The sequence below is a fragment of the Odocoileus virginianus genome, chromosome 13 (assembly GCF_023699985.2).
Source record: "Odocoileus virginianus isolate 20LAN1187 ecotype Illinois chromosome 13, Ovbor_1.2, whole genome shotgun sequence".
In the NCBI taxonomy this organism is placed as follows: domain Eukaryota; kingdom Metazoa; phylum Chordata; class Mammalia; order Artiodactyla; family Cervidae; genus Odocoileus; species Odocoileus virginianus.
The window spans coordinates 43,331,410-43,353,429 of NC_069686.1; the positions used below are offsets into that span (position 1 = coordinate 43,331,410).

The window sequence follows — 22,020 nt, forward strand, 5'->3', positions numbered from 1 at the left end:
TTTTAAAACATGAGTCACAGTCAGAGTCATTTGACTTATCCATAAGCTTTAGGGACAAATCTCCTCAAGAATTACTTAAAAGTCTCCTTCAAAATAGCACCAAGAATTCTTTAGAAACTTTATGATTGTTGGCCAACCTATTAAAGAGAATTTCTAAATGGTCTTTCTTAAAATTTGTTGAAAGAACCTTCAAGAAGAGATGAATTCCATTAACTTGCTCTAGAAGCATATTCACCAGATATTTAGAAGTTCTCCAGAAAAATGCAGATTCATCAGTTATTGTAAATGGAGACACTTAGAAATGGGGGCTAATTCTCTTTCTTATTCAGAAGCAGAGACAGGCTCTGAGAAGGCCCAGGTACCGGCTCCGTCCCCGCAGCCCTGGGCAGATGGACCACTACCACTCGGCTTCACGCTGGCTCATTTACTTAGTGTTTGCCGTCCTTAATGTGCACAGCTGGCAGCTGAATGCAGGTTTGATACTAACAGTTTAGACATCTTTAGATGTAGCAGATGGAAAATTTTACACAAATAAAGTAGGGGAAAGTGTGCAATTAGGTTTTTATCTGCAGTTACATGAGGCATCCTCTGTTTTAGTTTAGAACATCACCTTAGTGGGTGGTCATGATCTTTCCTTGTATCCAGGCCCTACCTTCTTGACACCACATTTGATGTTGGCTACATGCCCACGTACCAAACTTTTGTTTTTGTTGAGTGTGAATGAAATAGGGAATGCAACAATCAGCAAAGCAAAAGACACACCATCAGTGAGACTCTAGCAGTCCAGTACATTATGGCTACATTCCTTGCTAGTTAAGTCACTATGGTAAAATCCTTGGCAGGATTTTTTTCAATAGTTTATTCATGATGTTCATTATTATGAGTTGTAAAGAGTATGAGAATTTCATTTTTAAAATGTCTTATGGAATGTATCACTTTCTTAGATCTTGTAGACATGCTGTGGAAACCATAACATAAAATATGAGTTACTTACAATAACTAATTTTAATCCCATCTGCTAAGTATGACAACATTAGCATTTCCACTTAATTAAAAACACCCTTAAAGCAGCAATGTTTTAATCACTCCATTTTATTTACTCTCCTCCGGTGTCACTTATAATTGTAACTTTTTATTTTTTAATAATGAGGGATTTTTTTTCTCCTTGCATCACACAAAAAAGTGCTGTCGATAATTAGCAGTCTTCTGTTATTAGTAGACTCAGGTGTCACAACTGTGTCTCATCCTCATTACAGTAAAAAATTTCACCTATCAGATTCATTATTGCTAGATAATGGGACTGAGAGCCTTTGCAGGCCCTCCAGAAAAGTAATTCAGCCAAGCAAAATTATCAGCTAATTATATTTAGAATCAAAAGCCCAACAACTATTTGCAGATAAATTGTATGAATTGAAGTGAATAGATCTGAATATTAAGATTCATAGATTTAGCAGATGATTTGTTAATTGGAATAAAAAGGTCATTTGCTAGTCATTTTAACAATAGATCAATTGGAACCCTATTTATTATTTAACTGGTAGTGCATAAGAATTGAAATGATGAATAATTGTATTATTATCATGAGATGATAATTTTCTTCAAAATAGCAAAATATGGGAAACTTATGAGAAGGAATTTTATAAATTTCTTTTAAAATATTGTGACAAATTTAATATATTTTAATACACAGTCCTGATATAAATAACGTGTATAATAAGGTATAATATTTTAGAAGTCAAAATTATACCCAAAAGTAGTTGTTGTATTTATTCTTGATGAAATAAAACCATGAATAAGGTAATTTACAAACAAAAGGTGGAACCTAAGTTTGAAAATTTTTTCTTCCTAAATCAAATAATGTCATTCCTCTCTCACTGTATTTTAATTAGCAGCGGTTTTTTGGAAATGGCAGAGTACATGCTCATATGATGACTCAAAATGTAACTTGGCCTGCAGTTTTCTTTCGGGGAACAGAACACTCTAATTCAAATCCATTATTAAAAAGCAGATAACATGTGCACTTTCTGAAATGCCTGTGACTTCACTCTTTTGATTTTATGTAATTATAAGAGAATGTTCATATGTATTTGCTTTTCGATTGGCACAGCATTTTAAAACTGAGTGTCTTCAGATAAAGTGCATATTTTCTTTTGGTTCATAAAGAATATCCCCAGTTTATGTGCTCAAAACTTTTGTGAATGTTTTATAATGCAGTCACAGTGCAGTTTATAGCTGTGCTTACGAGAAGAATTTCTACACATAACCTACGTATGTAAAGAAAATAAATATTAGATGTTAGTTTGGGTTTTGAAATTAATCGTTAGTAACTAGAACCTATCCCTTTCCACTGTGTTATCTTAAAACTGCTCGCAGTTCTCAAGCAGAACTTTGAACACAGTATTTTTCCAAACTTTGCAGCTCAAAGTAAATACTTTTCATTTAAACTAATTTCAGTTATAAAATAGGGAAAACATCACCCACTTAAAAACAGCTTAAATTGCATGTACTTTGTCACTGTAAATAAACAAGGTAAACATTGACATAACTTCAAACTATTCTTGGGTTGAAAAAAATCTGCAGTTCAAAATAAAATTCCGCCTTTGGTCAACATTTTGGATGCAATTCAAAGTTTCTCATAAAATAAACATATTTTAAAGAGTGTTTTGAATTTCACTGCATAATTCCTAGCCAACAGAAATTACAGTGGTATCTTTAAGGTTTATTATATGTCAGATCAATAGCCATTATGCAGGACTAACACAATCACTGAAGAGCAATACCTTTCTTCTACTTAACCCTTACCGCTAGGACATGAAGAAAAACTTCCTATAGTTGGTCCTTAGGGAAATCCTCTCACAGAGTGAAACTTTCTTGTTTCTTTGTTTAATAATAAGAGTATTCTTTTTTGGATAAAATGGAAACTGAGCTGACTTTCCAGTCAAGAAAGCAAAATACTCATTAAGGTAATCTTAATGAGAGTTTTTCAGTAAAACAGGGAAATAGTTTTACATCCTGCCTAATAACAAACAATTTTGAAGCTTTAACTTAAAATGAAAATGACCCATCACAACAGATTGTAAATTTTTTTTCCAATGTTTTTAAAAGTGCCTCGATGATTTCTACGTCTAGAGTGTTAAAGTTAAGTATTTGCTGTTTTATTTAAACATTTTGAAAAATGAACATTCTGGGGCTTTGCAGCATTATTAAGAAAAGCTGTCCATACTTTACCATGTTGTTACATGTGTTTATCTGCTGATTATAAAATGTGTTAAACAGTATTTTAAAAACAACAAAAAAAATGCAGAGCTGCGCTTTGATTAATTCAGTGAACAAAACATATGCTGTTGGTTCTGTTCTATGAAATTCATATATGATCAATAAAATCTTTTAAAAGAGCAACTTTGGCTTTTAGGATTGCACTGCCGACCATGTTTTTTTCATCCCAGCTAACTCTGGGCTCATACTGTTAACTTAGCAAACAAAACCACTTTCTAGCTATAACGGTAATGTCTTTTTAATATATTTTTATCCTCTTTCTAAATTTTCTCTAGGTTGGAAGCTGTGTATTGTGGGTGTTACCCGCTTTGTCCCAAAGATTTGGTTTATCCCGAAATATTTCCAGGTAGCTGCTTTAATGTACTTTTGTCTTTGTTGAAATTTACTACATGATTCATGCTGAATTAGAAAGTTTGAAAATAAACTTAGGCAGGAGCAATTGTTTATTTGGCAAGTCAACATGTTAGTGTTAAGGAAAATTTTATGTGTTTTAATACATTAGAGTAAGCTTATATTTACCATCTGTTCTTTTAAGATAACAAAAAAGCAAGTTTTCAAATAGCATTCTTCATTGTTAGCATACACATCCCATAATGATGGATTTTTATAAGCAGGTCAGCATTGCTGCAATTGCTTACAGATTTTTATTTTTTAATGATATACACAGAGAAAAATTGAGGACTGAAAGTCACACCAAATTATTTCAACAATTGACTAGTTAATAATATGCAACTGTTGTACAGAGTACATACGGCTATCATACTTGTTCTTTGAAAAAATTCTCATCACTAAATATATCACATATGCATTGTGTTACATTAGAATAATGTATTTTAATCACCCAAAGGAGATGTCTAAACAGCACAACTACACAGTCTTATTTAGCATTAAACATCCTTGTGAGCTGAGGTAACCTTATAAAATCATGCTTAAATAATGTAAAACACGAGGCGGCACAGAGCAATATGCATTTTTAATTAGTAAAGTGACTAATATCGGGTGTGTGCTTTGAGGTTTTTGTTTCATTAAAAATGTATCTGTTTTTCCTGCAGCTGAATATCTGTATTCTACACCTGAACAGCTTTCAAAAAGGCTCCAGAATTTCTGCAAGAGACCAGATATTACAAGAAAACATCTCTATAAGGTAGTTATTGAGAAGAGATTTACATGGTATAAATACCATATTGAAGTACAAAGAAAAATCTAAAAAAAAAAAACATTTAATTAACATACTAATGTTTAAAGGAAACATGCTAGGGAGGGATATTAGTTGTTACACTAACAAGGATTAATTAAACTAGATGCCAGTTGTATTAACCTAGGTCTTATGAAATACGTGCACTTAATGCATGGTACATGCTTTTTTTTTAATTTATTGTTTTCTAAGATGACTGTCCTTTACATTTAGCCCCAAGAGGCTTATAAAAATGAACCTGGATTAATGTAACTCATTAGTTTAAAAGGAAGTAAAAGGAAAGATTCTACAATTATACTAATGAGGATAAGCCTTTCTTCCCATCGTAATGAAATCTTCAGTCCTCAAAAATTCAGGTGAATGACATTTGTGAAATTTGGTGTTCATTTTTTAAATACTTTAAAGATGATTTTGAGAATCAAATGTTTCCTTTGTCTAGTTCAGTAAAATTACATAAAAACCCTCAGTTAGTTTAGAATTCAACTGTCAGTCTCCTCTCTGAATGACAGAGGCAAAAGGAAAAGAGTTTAAATAGCATCATCATTCAGTCCCTTCATTCGTCATTTTTTTTTTTCCTTGTTTGAATGAAGAATTTTACATTGTTGGAATAACAACAGAGAGACTCTCCTAAAAGTCCAAGTAATTGAACTGGGATAAATCTGCTTTACGAGTTGTGAAGGTGGCTCTAGGCCATGAGTAATATACCTTTTTATATTCTTTGAATGTAGCATCTTCATTTTACATAAATTTAGTATACTTTACAAGCTAGCAGTTTTATAATCCAGCATATTTTAATTTTCCTATGTTAATATATATCCTTTCTACATGAAATACAGCCCGATGCCTTTTTTCCTCTCCTTTCCCTTATCATGGCCTCAGATACATACATATTTACATAGTGATACATCAAAACATGACTTTGTTTCTGCAGGAAACAGTTAAACTTCAAGAAAAAGGGAGAGAACCAAAAATGCAATTTAACACCCAATTTCAAGCTCATTATCTTTCATTGTCTATTAACTTGGCAATGGTTCAGAAGGTAGCTCATAATAGTTTAAAATGCTGACTGAACAATTCCAGGCTTCAGTATTACTCCTTCAGTCAATACGATTGTATCGTATTCGTAGGAAGCTTCAAAGAGAAAAGTCTTCCAAGGTTTACATCAGATTTCCTCATTTTGAAAGTTCAGTCATGGTCTTGTTTGGGTAAAATGTTAATTTAGTAGTTTCCCACATAACAGACTGTCAAAATATACAGATTATGAAATTGAAGAAATAGAATAATATGTATTAATACAAATAGGTTCATCTTCTACATATGACACAAAGCTATTTTTTAGTGAGTTTACCATCTGATTATTTTTTTTTTCCTTCTGGTGAATTTTTGGACTTTTTGTTTTCAGTTTTATTGAGATATAATTGACTTACTGCACTGTATATGTGTGAGGTGTGCAGCATAGTGATGGATGTATGTTCTCAAATGATTAATGATTACCACCACAAGTTTTAGTTATCACCCATCATCTCACAGAGGTACCAAAAAAAAAACGGGAGAAAAAATGTTTTTATCTCATGGTGAGAATGGTGAAGCATTTTTAATTGTATTTCCAACATCAGAATTTATCCATTTTTAACTTTGCTTCCAGGTAGGCATTGTCATTCCTGTTATTTTGGATCTGCAAATCTTTAATCATTTCAAAAGTTACTGCAACAGGTTGCTTAGAGTTACAATAAAAAACACATCTCCAACTGAAATATTTTAATATGGCTATTGCCATAACATAGCTCTAATTATTTCTTTTACCAAGAGCTTCTGGAAAAACTCTGAAGGAATGTCAACTTAGTGGTACACTATTAATATACCAAATTGTTCTTCCTATAGCTTAAAAAATAGTATATACCTTAAATGTTTGTTCATGTTACTATGGTTTACATATATTACTAGTCCATGCATCCTAAAATGGTCCAACTCAGTTTAAGAAATTAGTGTTTCATGCATAAGTATTTATAAGAATTTCTATATATTATTCATTTTATGTACTTTTTAACATGGATTTTTTTCTTATAAATCTATTATACACATTGATATATATCCTCATTCATAGATCTTGATGACATTGTATCCAAAAATTAATCTCAAAAATGAATAAGTTAGCCCAGGAATTAGAAATAATCAAGAGCTTTATAATGCAGTGCCAGGACAAACTGATAAAAATCACAAGGACCACAGATCTAGTTGGGTTGTTGTAATAAGATTTAGAGCTAAAACAGAAAAGGAATGCCAGCTATAACTTTATCATCAAGATTTAATACATTACACTATTTTTTTTTTACCTTATGTTTTATAAATATTCACATTTCAGGTAACATTTGCCCTCACTAAATATCAGAGAATTATTTTCCCCAAGGCAGCTTTGTACTTTTCTTAGGCAATAGAAGAGACTTTTGTGTATATTATACAGAGAGTATTGAGGTTTTCTTTTTAAATTTATTCCATTGGACAGTGCTGTTTTGCTTTTAAAACCATATGCTTCTAAGATCTAAAAGGATAGAAAGTCACTGAATTCTTTAATTTGCTCCTTTTATATTTTTACACCTTACTCTTTTTTTCTGTTGTTAAAAGTTTACATTTTAAAATCATCTCAACTACTTATCATGTAGAGTTCACGTTAGGATAAGATTTTTCATATGGATTCACACTTAGAAATTTAATGACTAGGATAAGGCTACTAACACTTGGCTTTTTTCTCACATGAGACATTATACTTTCAATATGAGTGAGAGTTTGGGGGCTACAACTTGAAGCAGGATTTGAAACAGAATGCTAGTAACTGCAAAGCAGAAACAGAATTTGATACCTTTTTTTTCTTAAAGTGACTCTCTCTGCTGCAAAACTCCATGCCCATGACTTCTCACCTGAAATGGTTTCAGACTTGAAATGTTTAAATTCCTCGTGCGTATGCAAGTGTGCTCCTTCTCTCTCTCACACAGACATTTTACTTAAGATATTTAGAGAAGTGCATGCAGAAATCACATTTCTTAATTATTTTTAAAACTTAAAACCCTGTTCTGAATTTTTAAAAAATCTGAAGCCATTTCTTAAAAAGTTTGCCACTAGGCTCAGCCACTGGACTGCAGGCTTCTTGTACTTACAGGACACGTCCCTTTCTAAGTAGGTTACACCCAGCAGCCACACACTTGCCACAGAGATAAAGAAGGTTTCACTTCATCTGTAATAGGGAGCTCTTTTATGAGACTTGAACACAAGATTCTAGAAATAATCATGAAGTAATCAGCCAAGGATTAACTTCTAACAGTAACATAGTGCTTCCTTTTACAACCCAAGTAAGTCTCATACCGGGAAGTTATATTTTTTTTGGTCTCATTTTGACAATGGGAATTTACTTACTGAAAATTCCCAACAATTATTTGAGATCAGTACTTTATGCTTTTAGAAAGCCTTTGATCATTAGATTTTAAAATGCTTTAGAGGAAAATTTCTGTTCACCCCCTTGTTACCAGTATTGAAAATAGCACAAAAGTACAAATGGGGTAGTTGTATAAAATATATACTACCAGGACTAACAGTAGGTTTTCATTCCCACCCGATTTTTCATTTATTTTTATTTATAAATTGAGTGATATTCTGTGTTAAAAAAAAGAGAGAGAGATGCCATCCTTCCTTTGCTTTACGAGGGTAAACTGTAGTTTAAGTTTTTTCAGATGATAGCAGCTGATTTTTATTTTGTTCCCCTCTTCAAGTTCTTTCACATTCCAGAAACCTTTATAACCTGCTGTTATTTGGAGGAGAGGATAATTTTCAGATTTCTGCCTAAAAGTGATTCCAAAGAGTGATTAAGCTTACAGTTCAGACTCAGAGCCCAGAAAAGCCATTTGCGGTTGTCTTAATTATGTCAGGTTATATCTCCCCGAACCACAGCCAAGCCACTTTAAGTTTCCTTCAAGAGACTGGTCACTTTATAGTCCCCTTTTTATTTGAGCTTATACTCTAGATGTGAATAAGGTGGTGCTCACTAGTATTAACACACCTCCAAAGTCATTACTTTTTCCTTAAAAAATGAAAACTTAAAAGCTCATGACATTTTTAGAACTTCAAAAACCTCTCAACTGCACCAGCACAATCTAAGGCAAATGATCCGTCTCAATCTCTCTCCCTCCCTCCCTGTTACTCTTCCCTCTCTTTCTTAACTTCTTTCCTTGATTTTGTTTGGCTTGGTTTTCCTTTGATTTGTTTAAGTAAAATGCAAGCAAAAAATCTTTAGCACAATAGATATACTCAGGGTGATTAAGATCAGTTAGAGGTTTTGGCTGCTTCTCTTTCTCTGCTACTAATTTGTAGCCTGGCTCTAGGTGAACTTCTTGGCCTCTATATGATTCATCTATAAACTTGGAAGAATTCTTTTTTTCTTAATTCTTAATAGCATTTTCCCCCTGAGGTCCTGCTATAATGAAATAATGAATATAAACCCGTTTGTAAACTTGAAGTGCTTTATAAATTCCACGTAATAGTAATGGCATTTCTCTTGTGCCTTCACCACTTAAAAGTAAAATTCACATTCACAAAAAAACATGTATTAAGAGTGTTGTCTATCTTATGTTTAGAAAAGTTAAAAGTTGGATGATAAACTTGTAATAGCTGTCATCCATAACATAAACCAGGAAATTTGTGTGCAGTAGAATATACCCATTTGCAAAAAAAAAGTGGGGTTGTGGGGGGCAGCTTTCCACAATGGTTGAAAATATTGTTACACTTCAAGCCAATCAGAAACTGGGATTTCCTGAGGTGATGAAACTTGAGAACCATTTACTTGGTGGCTTTTTGAAATCTAATTGACGTAAGTTATGCAAATTTGCAATATGAATTTTCAGCATGCTTTAGTCTTTCGGGTCGTTAATGCTTCTTCATTGCTTTCTCTTCTCTCCCTCCCCCTTACAGGGTGAAATGGCTCCTTTTTCTTGGGCAGCCCTACATGGTAAATTCAGGTCTCTGCTTACAGCAGAACCTAGGGAAGATTTGTGACAGATGGGGCTAAGTCACAAACTTGCAGCCTAAGGCAGAATCTGTAGAACTTTCCAGAGTGTGCCCATATTTACCTGATCAGAGAGAAAAGAAAATCTGCAGAGGAAGCTGAGCCTGGCTGCTTGTCATAGCTGACACAGAGCCATCTGCCACAAACCTGTGGCGGCTTCAGATCTCCAATCCCTGCCACCACCCCAACTCAAATTAAATACAGATTCCTAGAGACGTTATGATGCTTACACATGTCCTCGGCATCACATGGAGGAGACTGTTCAAAAAAAATATGTGGCCTGTTGTATAACCGCACTCATGTATCCCATATGTGGTGCCACATTGAATTTCCGGTTGAATCCGTTTTTATCCTTTGTACTGGATGACATGGTGCCTGAATTCTTTCTTTTCGCCGACACGATGGCAGCCAAACTGCAGCTTCAAACGCTCTCACTTGGCTGGGTTTCTACCTAGGTTGCCAGGTTATCATTGGAGCCTTCTTGTGTCCTCAGAGGGCCACAGGGCCTGAAAGGAGGATCAGAATGCTACTGACTAATTGGGCAGCCATCTCGGAATTGTTTGTGGGCAAAGAGCTGCTTTAGCACTTTTCTTTTAGCAAATTAATGACTCCCTGGCACCGGGGTTTTAAGCGAAGGTATTAATAAGGAGTCTGGCAGGTATTCCCATGATTCACAGAGTTACATTTGCATTTAATTTATCTTAAAGAAAGTTGCAAGATAAACAGCTGTAATTCAGACAAACATGGGAAATACACTAAGTGGGGCCAATCTCGCCCATAAAATGAACACAGAGATACTTGTTTTAATTTTTTTCCAGGGATAAAAATAGAGAAATAAAAATACTTCTTAACAAAACAAGTAATTTTGATATAAATGTTTGTCAAAAATATTTGCATCCAGCTACAAATATAATCTTCTCGAGATAAATCACTTATAATTCCAATAGTCAAGCTGGTGTATTTGTTAATGTCAAGATATTTTGAATGGCTAGATTGTAAAATAAATTTTTAATAAAGTGCCCACTGCAATTTTTAATTAACATATCTCATTTCCATGTAAGTGTGTACATCTATCTGTATGTTTCTCTCGGAATACTTTCCTTGTGTCAGAGACAACGAATACAATTGTTTCTTTTCCCAATGAACAAGGATCTGTTTTGCAAATGTTTGTGAGATATTTTGACATTTCCAAGATTTTCTTTGCATTCTGGAAAGCAGGAGGTAAACATTTGTAGTGATTAAGGTAAAGTCTGTTGATAAACCATCTTCTGTTTACTGACAGGTAAATTGTAACTCTCCTAGCTTTTGAAATGAATAACTTCTATAAGCTGCAAAGTGAGGAACAGCCAGGGAGAAGGGGGTAGACAAGGGCCAAGCCTGGCTCTTTGGCTTCTAGAAGGACTGAGTTGTCTAGCAGGCATCTGAGACAGAGGGGGCACTGGTTCAAAAGTCTGGTAGGACCCATCTGACAGGTAGCAAAAGTGTAAGCAGGAAGTAGATCAAGGTAGAGCCCTCGAGCTAGAGGCGGTCTTGCAGATCAGAAAAAGCAGCAGTTCAAGGCCCAGGAGGCCAAGGAATTTAAAAGCACGGAAAGTTAAGAAGCAGAAACAAGAGGTTCTATCTCTGCACAGAGTCCTCTCTGACCAGTGTGAGAGCGCTATGTATGATGGACATCACAGCACTGGATTTGAGTCCTCCTCCCGTTCTGAGAAGGCACTGGACAAATTAGCCCATAAAACAAAGGGCTCGGGAATTATTTGAGAAGTCCCTTCTGGTCTGAGACTGCGAAACTTGGAATCTATTGGTTATGTTCCTTTTGAGTGCAAAAGCTAATATAAAAAGGCCTAAGAGCTTTTTAGACTCTTCTCCTGAGCAGGGTTTAGCATCTAAAGGGATGCTTCAGTTAGAAAGGTGCCGTGTTATAGATGACGTCTCTCAAAACAATATTATACTCTCACAGCCAAGAGATAGTGCATACTTCATTATGTCCTACTATCCTGAAAATGATGAGCTCACATTTCATAGTGAATCATGTATTATATGCATAACTATCCATATATACTTTTCTCACTAATTCATGGGAAAATAACATTAATTACCATTCAGATAGTGCATCTGAAACACTTAAATATTTGCCTGATTTTGGCAAACACAATATTGCAAGTTACCTGTGTACAAAGATGCTTTTCTACACCCATAAGCTGAAATCAAATTTTGGCTTTAGCTGTGCCAGCATTACTTCTGGAATAAAAATTTGCAATAAAGTGGTCACTTCTTAAAACTATACTGTTGGATTTGGTATTAGTGCAAATAAGCAATAAAAACTCTTGCAAATGTATAATTCGTAGCATTTGAAAAGATGACTGTGTATGTGTGTGCCTGTGTGCTTCTCAGCAGCCATGGTGTGGTGGCATGGATATTTTGTTGAGAAAAATCGACAGTACAAGCTGACTCTGCTTCCTGCTTTCCTTGTGCCGTGCTAAGTCACTTCAATCATGACTAACTCTCTGCAACCCTATGGACTGTGGCCCTCCAGGCTCCTCTGTCCATGAGATTCTCTGGACAAGAATACTGGAGTGGGCTGCCTTGTCCTCTTCCAGCAGATCTTCCAGACCCAAGCAGGGACTGAACCCTCCTCTCTCAAGTCTCCTGCACTGGCAGGTGAGTTCTTTACCACTAACGCCACCTGGGAAGGCCCTGCTTTCTTCACTTTCACTAAAGACAGCAGACACTCCCATTATTTCTTATTTTGAGTATGGATGTTGAAAATTTTTGTTTTTTTTTTTTTTAAAAACATTCAGTTCTTTTCATTTTGTTCTCTTTTAGATTAATCATTAAACCAATTTTAATCTTAAATGTGTTTAAAAGTCTGCCCATTATCAACCCTGACACAGTGTTCAGGATTCTTGTCCCGAATTTACCTAACCTGTGTTTCTGGCAAGGTGTTTCTGTAATAAACAGAAGAGCACCTAGTTCTCAATATACTTATTTATACCAGGTTAACCAGGAATAGGTCAAAAGACCTTTCCCCAAATGCACCTGGTTTAACAAGCATCCTTCAGATATGGTTAAGTTTAAATGTCCTGCTCCAGCTCTCAGTTCTTCAAACTTGCCACATAAAGATGGCAGAACAATCAGTAAGTCAGTGAAAACTCAGCCATAGAGGACTGCACAAATTCACTTCAACACCTTGAAATGCATCTGGAAGCAAAGATTTCGTTGTATGTTGAAGGTGTTAATTATATTTGATATTTTTAAAAGTAAAATCTGTTTTTGAGAAAGCATCTGCTGCCCAGAAATATTATGAGCCACAAAAAAATTTTTTCATCTCAGTCTCAAGATACTTTCTGCGGATGAGAGAATCAGTTTTCAAATGAGTCCATGCTGTCTTTTAATGTTGACATATTCTGTGAGTTTTATTCTTCTGTTGACTATTGACAGGTGTCCCCTTAAGTGCCTTTCTGTTTCAGCGGAAAACTGGAAAACAAGTTTCATTTTATTTTATTTTATTTTTTTTTTAATTTTTATTAGTTGGAGGCTAATTACTTTACATCATTACAGTAGTTTTTGTTATACATTGATATGAATTAGCCATGGATTTACATGTACTCCCCATCCCAGTCCCCCCTCCCACCTCCCTCTCCACCCGATCCCTCTGGGTCTTCCCAGTGCACCAGGCCCGAGCACTTGTCTCATGTACCCAACCTGAGCTGCTGCCATAATGTGCCCTCCCCTCACAATTATCCATTCAAATGTAATTGGCAAGGTTTTTAAACTATGGAAACAATTCTACAGGATGCACAAAGCTATGTACCTGTGTGCTTAAAGTAAAACAGAAAACTTGGGAATTAGCACCAAATTTACAATAATGGTTAAGTCAGAGGAGTGATGGTAGGAAGATTAGACACATAACTGCGAAAGGTGCGGTACCTTAAGAAATGGTCTATTTCTTAAGCTGGGTCATAGCACACACAGTCTTATTTCTACCCTTTATGACTTCTTGTATGTCTTAAATGTTATTATTGGATCTACATTTTGATAGAGCTGTAGATATCTTGATTACCATCTGTAATATAGGAGCTATAATATTCTGCTACCACGCCGTCCTTAACGTTTCTCAGGTGATGGATGGAGTCAGAAAACCATTTTCCTTTAAACAGTAAAAGGAACTGCCCTCACCACCAGTTTTGCATGAGAAGACTTCCCTTGGCTTACTTGGAGCCAGGCACTTAACCTTGACCCTGAAACAACCCATACTTCGAAGGAAGTTGAACTTGACTGACTGTGGGTTCCTTTTTCTTGGGGCTAATGATCACCGTTGCTGACTGATGTGTGTGGTGTTACAAATAGAAAATGGAAAACTAGGGCTCTAGAAACTCCTTTTTGAAGAGTAAAGGGAGGAAGATGGAGGAAGTTATTATATGAGCTGGTCTTTTTTATCTTGAAAAATTCAGAGCATTGTGGTACGGCACAGAGCTGTCTGAGCTGCGAACCGCTCTGCCCACTTCCTGCGCTGTTACCTGTCCCCTTTCCTCTTTAAGACAAAGGCTTTCATTGTCGTCATCCCATGAAAAGGAGTCCTCCAAGTATCTTTGGGATGCCCTAGCTGCATGTGAGTTACGTATGACTTCAGAATCCCCACATCCTGCGGCCCATTTTCCTAATTTGGAATTTAGGGGTCAGTGCCTTCTGGGGTCCTCCCAGCACCTAGCACCACCTCAGTGATTCCTTTTTCTCTCGCATATCTCTGTGGTAATGACTTTCAACCCGAGGACACGTTCTTCATGGTTCCCATAAACAGATACAAAGAACTGATGTTTCCTAAGAGATAATCTGGTACTTCCCCTGGTGACTCAGTGATAAAGAATCCACCTGCGATGCAGGAGTCAGAAAAGATGCAGGTTCGAACCCTGGGTCGAGACGATTCCCTGGAGGAGGGCATGGCATCCCACTCCAGTATTCTTGCCTGGAGAATCCCATGGACAGAGGAGTCTGGCAGGCTACAGTCCATAGGGTCGCAGAAGTTGGACATGCCTGAAGCGACTTGACATGCAGGCACATAGAAGATAATCTAAAATGTGTACTGTCATATTAGTTACTGCATTTAAATAGCAGACCCAAGATGGAATGCCGAAAGATGGGATTTCTACTGGAAATACTTATGCAACACTTTTCTCAAGGACTTTGAAGTCCTTTATATCTGAAAATGTAATGTTTCCATCACCATTTTACAAGTGAGAAAATTAAGGCATCATGTTAAGGCCTATGTAGGAGCCAGGCTGCCTTATAGAAACAGAAAGATGTTCTGTATGTCTTTGTATAAGCCTTTCTCTGCACAGGACACTGTCGTCACCTGCCTGCCTTTCAGGAAGCACCAAGGTCGGTGTTGATGACTCACTGGGACCTCTGGCTCCCTATTATTTCTCCCCTCACCAGGCAGAGGGCAGCAGGAGGTGGCCCACAGAGAGACCCTGTAGTTTTGCTCATATTTTAAGTATTTTTATCATGACTATTATTATATCTGTAGGGAAGCATTGGGTCTCTACATCCCATCCCAGGCCCTCGCCACGCCCTGTGGCCTTCACACTCTGTAGGACTTACACATCATGTCGCTTCCCTGGCCCTCCTGCTAAAGCATTTATGTTTGTAACCTCCCCATTGTAGATGTGAGGAAACTAAGAGCTGAGTCCTGGCCGAGTTGCTTTGGGCCCCATGTAGACACAGGTCTAGACTTCAGTCTCTTTCAGGAGGTAGTAGTCAACTCATTTGGTCAAGTGGTATGGTTGGTTTGGTGGTGGTTTAGTCGCTAAGTCATGTCTGACACTTGCAACGCCATGGACTATAGCTCACCAGGTTCCACTGTCCATGGGGTTCCCCGGGCCAGAATGCTGGAGTGGGCTGCCGTTTCCTTCTCCAGACCATCCCTTAAAGGAGGTGAAGGGGGGTAGATCTGTCCATCTTTTCCCCCTTCCGTCCTCCTCTTGCTATCAGAAGAAACACAGACAAAGAAGTTGCTAGTACTTGGCTGTAGATTTATTTCATGTTCCTCCTGCCTGGCCTAGCTATACTCATAGTCCAAACAACCATAAGGAGAGGAATGCAAAAAAACTGACTTCTGGTCTTAAACTCTCTGACTTTCTGGTACCTGTGATGTTTTTGAACAGCTGTCTTTTTGCCTTTCACATCATACAACTAGACACTGTCTATCAAACAGATAGGCTGGCCCTTTATCCAAAAGGCAGTCCCCACGATCTCGCCCTGTGCAAAGGGCCTAGGGCAGAGGGGGCAGGGGGCATCAGTGCAGAAGCACCTTTAATTGTGAAGCAAAGGCCCGCTTCCTCTCATCCCTAATAGATAACCCAGAAATTACATCCTGAAACTTACTTCCGCAGAAAGAAAAGGAAGAGGAGGAATAATTTTTAAAAGAAGATACTTCTAATACAGTATTAGACTGTAATTCATAGGGAAATTTATGCCTGAGATATGAATTTCTGAAAATAGCATTTTTTAAAGGGAAACACTGACACATCCTTAATTATAGAGTAATAAATACCAATGGTATATTATCTTCTGATATTTCCTTACACAGATATCAAAGCATGCAGCTGCCTTTGAAAACTGATAATCAAGTACAATGTAAGTGTATTACATCTTGAGCTTACAGCACACCCTTTAACTAAGCAGCCTCATGAGCACTTCACAGTGAGAAACAGAGCTGCTTCGAGTAGAAACCTAACTGAACAAATTAGACTTGAATTGTAACTTAAGAATCATAGTCAAACCAAAATGCCTGTCCTTGCCAGGAAAGGCATTCCAAAGGCAAAGAGCACGCCAAGTAAAAAGCCTTTGCTTCAGGATTATGGAGGCAGTTCTCAAAAGCCAGCATAACTTAATGATCAATCAGAAAAATATAGAGCAGTAACTTCACAACCAAAGGATGCATAAAAATTGTACAAAGCATTAATAGTGGAATAGGAAGGAAGAATGGGATTTTAACAGAAAGTATTAAGGTCTTAGAAAGCTCTCTTTATTGCTTTCAAACCAGGCAGCAAAAAGAAAGACAAACATGGTCAAAGAAAAAGTACGTGGACAAACGTGGGGGGTAGGAAAGGAAATGAAGGTTAAACAAGGCCAATATGATTCAGAATCAAAGGGAGGGAGGCGAGGATAAGGAGCCAGCTGCAATTACTAAATGTTACATTAAGAAGAGCTGCAATGGAGAGGGGAGGTCTGGATATTTGACTTAAGTGGATTAATGCTTTCTTCCTGGGGTGTCTGAAGATGCAGATTTTAATTTATTTGGTACAGGATTTTATTGTGAAATTCTTAGGGGGATGGGGATAAATAGAGGCAGTTATAAACACTTAGAAAGTAGAAAAGGGGAACATAAAGGCTTTTCATAAATTTAACTATAATAAACATAGTGTTTGAAGCTATGGACACAGGTAAGGAAAAAAAAAATACTAGTCCATAATAGTAGAACTTATAGGAAATTTAGATGAAATTTAAAAGGCAAAAAATAAATAAAAATAACCACATAGATGTGTGAAGCCAAGGATTTTGAATGACTTAGGGGCTGGTTTTATTGCTGCTCTCCTTTCTCCACCCATTAAAAATAATAAATCATAACTCTGGCATTTAGAAACCTAGTCATGAACATCATTTATTAATATAAACTTGATCCTATGCTGTTCTTCCGTGGGTGGTAAAAATAGGAACTAACAAAACTGGCCTAAAACAAGGACAGCAGGGTGATCCTCTCAAACACAGGAAAACTGTAAGGAAAGAAAAACTCCTAATTTGCTCTTTCACCTCATTTTACTGAAAGAGAAAGTCAAAATGTGGAGTGTGAGTGGCTAAATCAAGACTAGATGCTTCAGGGGAGATTTTAAAGATTTTCCTAACTATCAAAAGGGTGGGGGAGGCTTGGAACCTAGTGTGATTTACAGCAATTTATTTATCTGCTCATCTACTACCACTTCTGGGAAAGGTGGCAAATAAGGAAGGAAGGCTCTCTACCTTCTACAGTGGAAGCGAGGAGAGCAGAAATTTAATCGTTCCCTGAGTGGAACGCGTCTGCCATTTGGCTGGCAATCAGTCCACGAACTTACTGGTTCAGGCGTTTGTCTGGCCAATAACGTTGGAATCATTTAAAGTGAAAATATGGATCAGGAGGTATTTAAGAATTACTGATATGCAGCTATTAATCTTGAATGCAAATAGCATTATCTGGGGTGTGGGCAAATCACTTAACTGGAACCACATGAAAAAGCACTTTGAATTTTTTTTTTTTTTAATGCTGTAAGGAAAATGGCACTGGTGGAAAAATTACAAATAAAAGACAGGAGACTACCTACAAAAAGGAAGGCTGGTAAAATGACTAAGCAAGGTGGTCTTACTGCCTCCAACCTGCTGCATCATTTTTCTCCGTAAACAGATTACTAACAAACAGAGCCAAATACCTCTATTTCTCAAGCTGACTCAGCAACAAGAGGAATAAAATACGAAAAAGTGCAATGCCTGGTGGCTCGGGGTGATCCTCAAAGGTCATCCCTTTAGTTTCAGTGTTCAAAATTGAGGGCTCAGAACTAGAGATGTGTGATGGTCACAGAGTGGGATTTGGCTTCTGAACACCACCCTACCATAAGTGAAGGATTTAGAACGTCACGGAGTTGAAGTGGGATCTTAAACCCCCAGGAAACATGGTAGAGACTGATTTGCAATCATAATGAATGAGAAAAGGTATCAATGCATACATCTCTTTTTCCTCCAGAGTCCAGAACCATCGAGAACCTTGTGCTCTCTGGTGCTTGCAGCTATGTTCCCTGGTTTTCTATGGGCTCAACTTTGCCCCTGGATTTCTAATACTGTGATACCAGGCCAGGGAAGGAAAAAAAAACAAAACAAACCAAAAACCTCAATCTATAAAATTGCGAAACAAAACGTGCACGTGTATGCGTGCCCGTTAGTTCGCTGAAAATAAGCAGTAAAGCGTCAAATATTAAAACTTAAAAATGTGTTTTAAAACTTTTTTAGGAAACAAAATGTACTCTAACGGAGTATTTATAGTCTTTTTTTTTTAATATATAGAGGGTCCTCGGACCTCTGGGTGCATCAGCAAACGGTCCTCCTACATCTGCGATCAGGCCTCAGGCACCACCTACCCAGAGTCACCCACCACCTAATATTATTTTACATTTGCCCCGTTAATAAAAGCGGTGTGGGGCGAGGACGACGAGAAGAGGCATTCCCCCCGCCCCGACCCCACCCAGCATTCTGTATTTCCTTTTGTCGTTGCAGTCAGCTGACACGGAAAAAGTGTATGGTTCTGCTTGCCTTTTAATCTGTAATTAAGGATTCCTTGTCTAGGGCCGGCTACTTCTTTGCCCCTTCCCTCCCTTCCTCTCAGAAGTTCCGCCCTCGCTCAGGTCTAGCCCTGCGCCGCAGGCTGCGGGCTGGCGCGGCCTGGCTGGGCCGTGGGCAGAGGGGTGGCGGCGGGGCGCGCGGGCCTCGGCCTCACGCAGCGCTGGCCTGCCCGAAAGCGCGCGCCCGGGCGCCAGCCCCAAGCCTCCGACAAGCCTGCTCCCAGCGTCGGGAGGACAGCGTGCCGGAGCCTCCGAAATCGAGAAGGGCTGGGAGGGTGCGGGGCCTCCGGGCGCTCGCCGCGCACCTTCTCCCCAGGGCCGCTGTGCCCGAGCTCCGGTTCGCGGCGGGGCTCGCCCTCGGTGCCCCGTTGGGTCCCGTCCAAAGCGCGTGGAGGTAGTTCGACACCTCTCCGGGCGCGAGAAAACGGGGCACAGGAGGACGTCGAGGGCGCAGAGTCCCCACCGAGTCCCCTCGGCAGCGCTTGAGCCCGGCACCGAGACCCAGAGGAGCCCCGAAGCCGCTGAAAGCGTCCCCGGGACCGGACGGAGCGAGCCCCGCGCGGCCGCGGCGCTCCCGCTCACTCCTGCGCGGACTCCGGGGCAGAGCCGCGCCGGCACGCGCACGCCGACGCGCGCACAGCCCGACTCGCGCACACTCTCACGCACACACGCGGGCACGCACCCTGGCACGCGCGCACCGACAGTCACGTGCTGACAGGCGCACGTGGCGGGTGGCCCAGGTCTGCCCAGGCCGCTTCGTGCCGGGCTGACCGGTCCCCCTCCGCACCACCGGGAAGGCGGCGCAGCCCTGACGGGCAGAACTCTTGTCTTAAGTATTTTACTGAGCCTGGTGCCTTGAGTCTCAAATCTCAGGGGGAGAATCCGATGAAGATGAAGCGACGCCCAAGAGAATGATTTCTCTCCCTCTGTCCTTTTTAAAAATTTTAACTTAAGCAAAAACAGAGAAGGGAGTAGGGGTGGGCACTGCAACTCTCCAGGCAAAGATTCTATTAATGTTAAAACACTCCTCTTCAACTCTCTCACATATTCAGACTTGTGATTTTAATCCCACTGCCAGCCCTAAAGTTGCTTTCCTTTTCACTTCACACCTGTGTTCTGGATTGCAAACTTTCTCCTCCTGACCACCAATTGGTTATTTGGTGGAGCAAAGAGAGCGGGAGGCCGGGCGGGGGGGACGACAGAGAAGTTAAGCAGTGTTTAGTTAGAAGAATATTTAGAAGCATCGCGTTGATTTCCAAAAAACTTGGGAAAACGTTAAACATTTGGAGGCGTCTTTGTTTTTAAAAGGACCTCTTCCCCTCTAGTATTACTATTTGTCATTAGGTATTTATTTGTGTGTACGCATTTAAGACTGTGTGTGTCAGAGAGAAATGCGCCTTGTTTGTGGTTCAGCAGGCCCCTTTGCCCTTCTGACCGTCTGGGCTGGAGCACTCTTTCCTCTTTCTTTCCCACCGACAGAGATTGTAGGCTGAAGTGGTGCACTGCAGTGATCAAAGATAAGAAACCTTAGCTGGAGTGTTGGTGACCATCACTGGCATCCATAGCTCAAGATTTTACCCCATCTGGTTTGAAATATTCCTCAAATTGTAGGCTTGAATAGAGGTTGGCTGATTGTTTAAAATGTGAGAAACAGCAGTCTAGGAGTAAACCGAGGTAGGGGAAGGTGGCCAGCCCAAGCTCATCCTTGAAAGGCAGAGCAAGAACACTTGGGAAGTGCAGAGAGACAACGGTGTCTGTAAACAGTGATAATCATGGCTTTCAAAAATCATAAAATGGATTGAAATATCTGATTCATTATTTATTCATCACGACACACCTTTGCACATCTGAGAAGAATGTTTGAAAACCGAGTGCCTTCTATTTTGTACATCAACTCACCAGATGGATCTCCTTTCCAAAATGTGGCAAAGGGTTAAAGTTGTAATTTTAGAAAGGAATCTCAGGAAACGACACTGAGATCTGATACATTTCCTTTTCTCTCTAGCAATTATATCCCTCAAAGGAAAAAATACCTACTTATTGATATAATGATAATGTTTCTCATTCAGAGTACAAGTGTCAGAATGATCCCTGTTTGTGGAAGTGCTTTTAAAACTGAGTACACTTTGACTACTGTGAGAACTGATGAGCCAATGAAGGGGAACTTCTTTTAACTCCATAATAGCAGGTTACATTGTAAATGAACAGTGATGGTCAAATAGCCAATTATGGTATAAATATCCCTCATTTACAGAGAGGTGTTAAATGAACCTTTGGAGTACAAAGTATTAGTCCCATCTAGGCCCCCATTTGTTCTTCAACCCATTATGTCTTCCCTTAAAAAGGCCAGTGCCATTGTAGGTAATATGCACCCAGAACATACTTCTCTATGTTGATTTTAGTTTGCTTTATTTCAATGCACACTGCTGTTTACTTTTTAAAATTTAAATAAATGTCAGCATTGTATAATTTCTATGTTAACAAAGCAGTGAGCAAAATCCCTTGTATGTTTATAAAATATTATTGTTTAATTCACATAGTTTAGAAATTCCAAATGTTGAGAATAGGAAGGAGGCCAAATACCATCTGTTTATAACTATGATGCATCGTAATATGTGTACTTTTTAAAGGAGTTTGGTCAATCATGCCACTATTTTATCTGCTTGGAATATGTTGAAGATTTAAAATGTAATTTACAGGATTACTTTTAGTGCATTGCATCCAACTGTGAGTTGTAAAGAAATCGGTCTCTTCTGTTTTACTCAAATTAATCATGTAACAGCCCCAATTAATGGGGGCTGTTAAACGTGTCGCTTTTTGCTTAGCTCCAGAATTCTTCTAACTTTGGCTCAGTCCACCTTCTTGATGCTGATAAAAACTCCAAGGACAAATGAAACAAAACACTCCTAGCTGTGTCTTTCTGCCAGGAGATATTCACTTAGAATGGGAGGCAGGGTACGGTAGCTAATAATTAGCTAATATCAGCCCTGAGAAATTACCTGTGAAATACCCCTTGGTACTGCATTGAAAAACAACATTTGACATTCCGTTTTAAAATAGTACATGCTTGTCCCCAAGGTTTCTGATTTAACTTACGTTTTATTTCAAATGCATCTAATTGCATACCATGAAAC

At 38.5% G+C, this 22,020-nt stretch overlaps 1 protein-coding gene across 16 annotated transcripts in view; it reads left to right on the plus strand.

Annotated features, from left to right (window-relative positions):
* The window catches only part of GTDC1 (glycosyltransferase like domain containing 1), a 571,706-nt gene that overhangs the window by 397,695 nt on the left and 151,991 nt on the right, over nucleotides 1-22,020 (plus strand). For 11 of the 16 annotated variants that reach the window (XM_070476252.1, XM_070476249.1, XM_070476257.1 and 8 more), the window contains 3 exons: nucleotides 3,552-3,622; nucleotides 4,329-4,420; nucleotides 9,428-10,561. In XM_070476252.1, the coding sequence (XP_070332353.1) occupies nucleotides 3,552-3,622; nucleotides 4,329-4,420; nucleotides 9,428-9,511 (247 nt within the window). In that variant the 3' untranslated portion in view covers nucleotides 9,512-10,561. Of the gene's footprint in view, nucleotides 1-3,551; nucleotides 3,623-4,328; nucleotides 4,421-4,684; nucleotides 6,746-9,427; nucleotides 10,562-22,020 lie in introns of those variants that run through there. The other 5 variants (XR_011490993.1, XR_011490995.1, XR_011490996.1 and 2 more) reach the window with 2 other exon arrangements.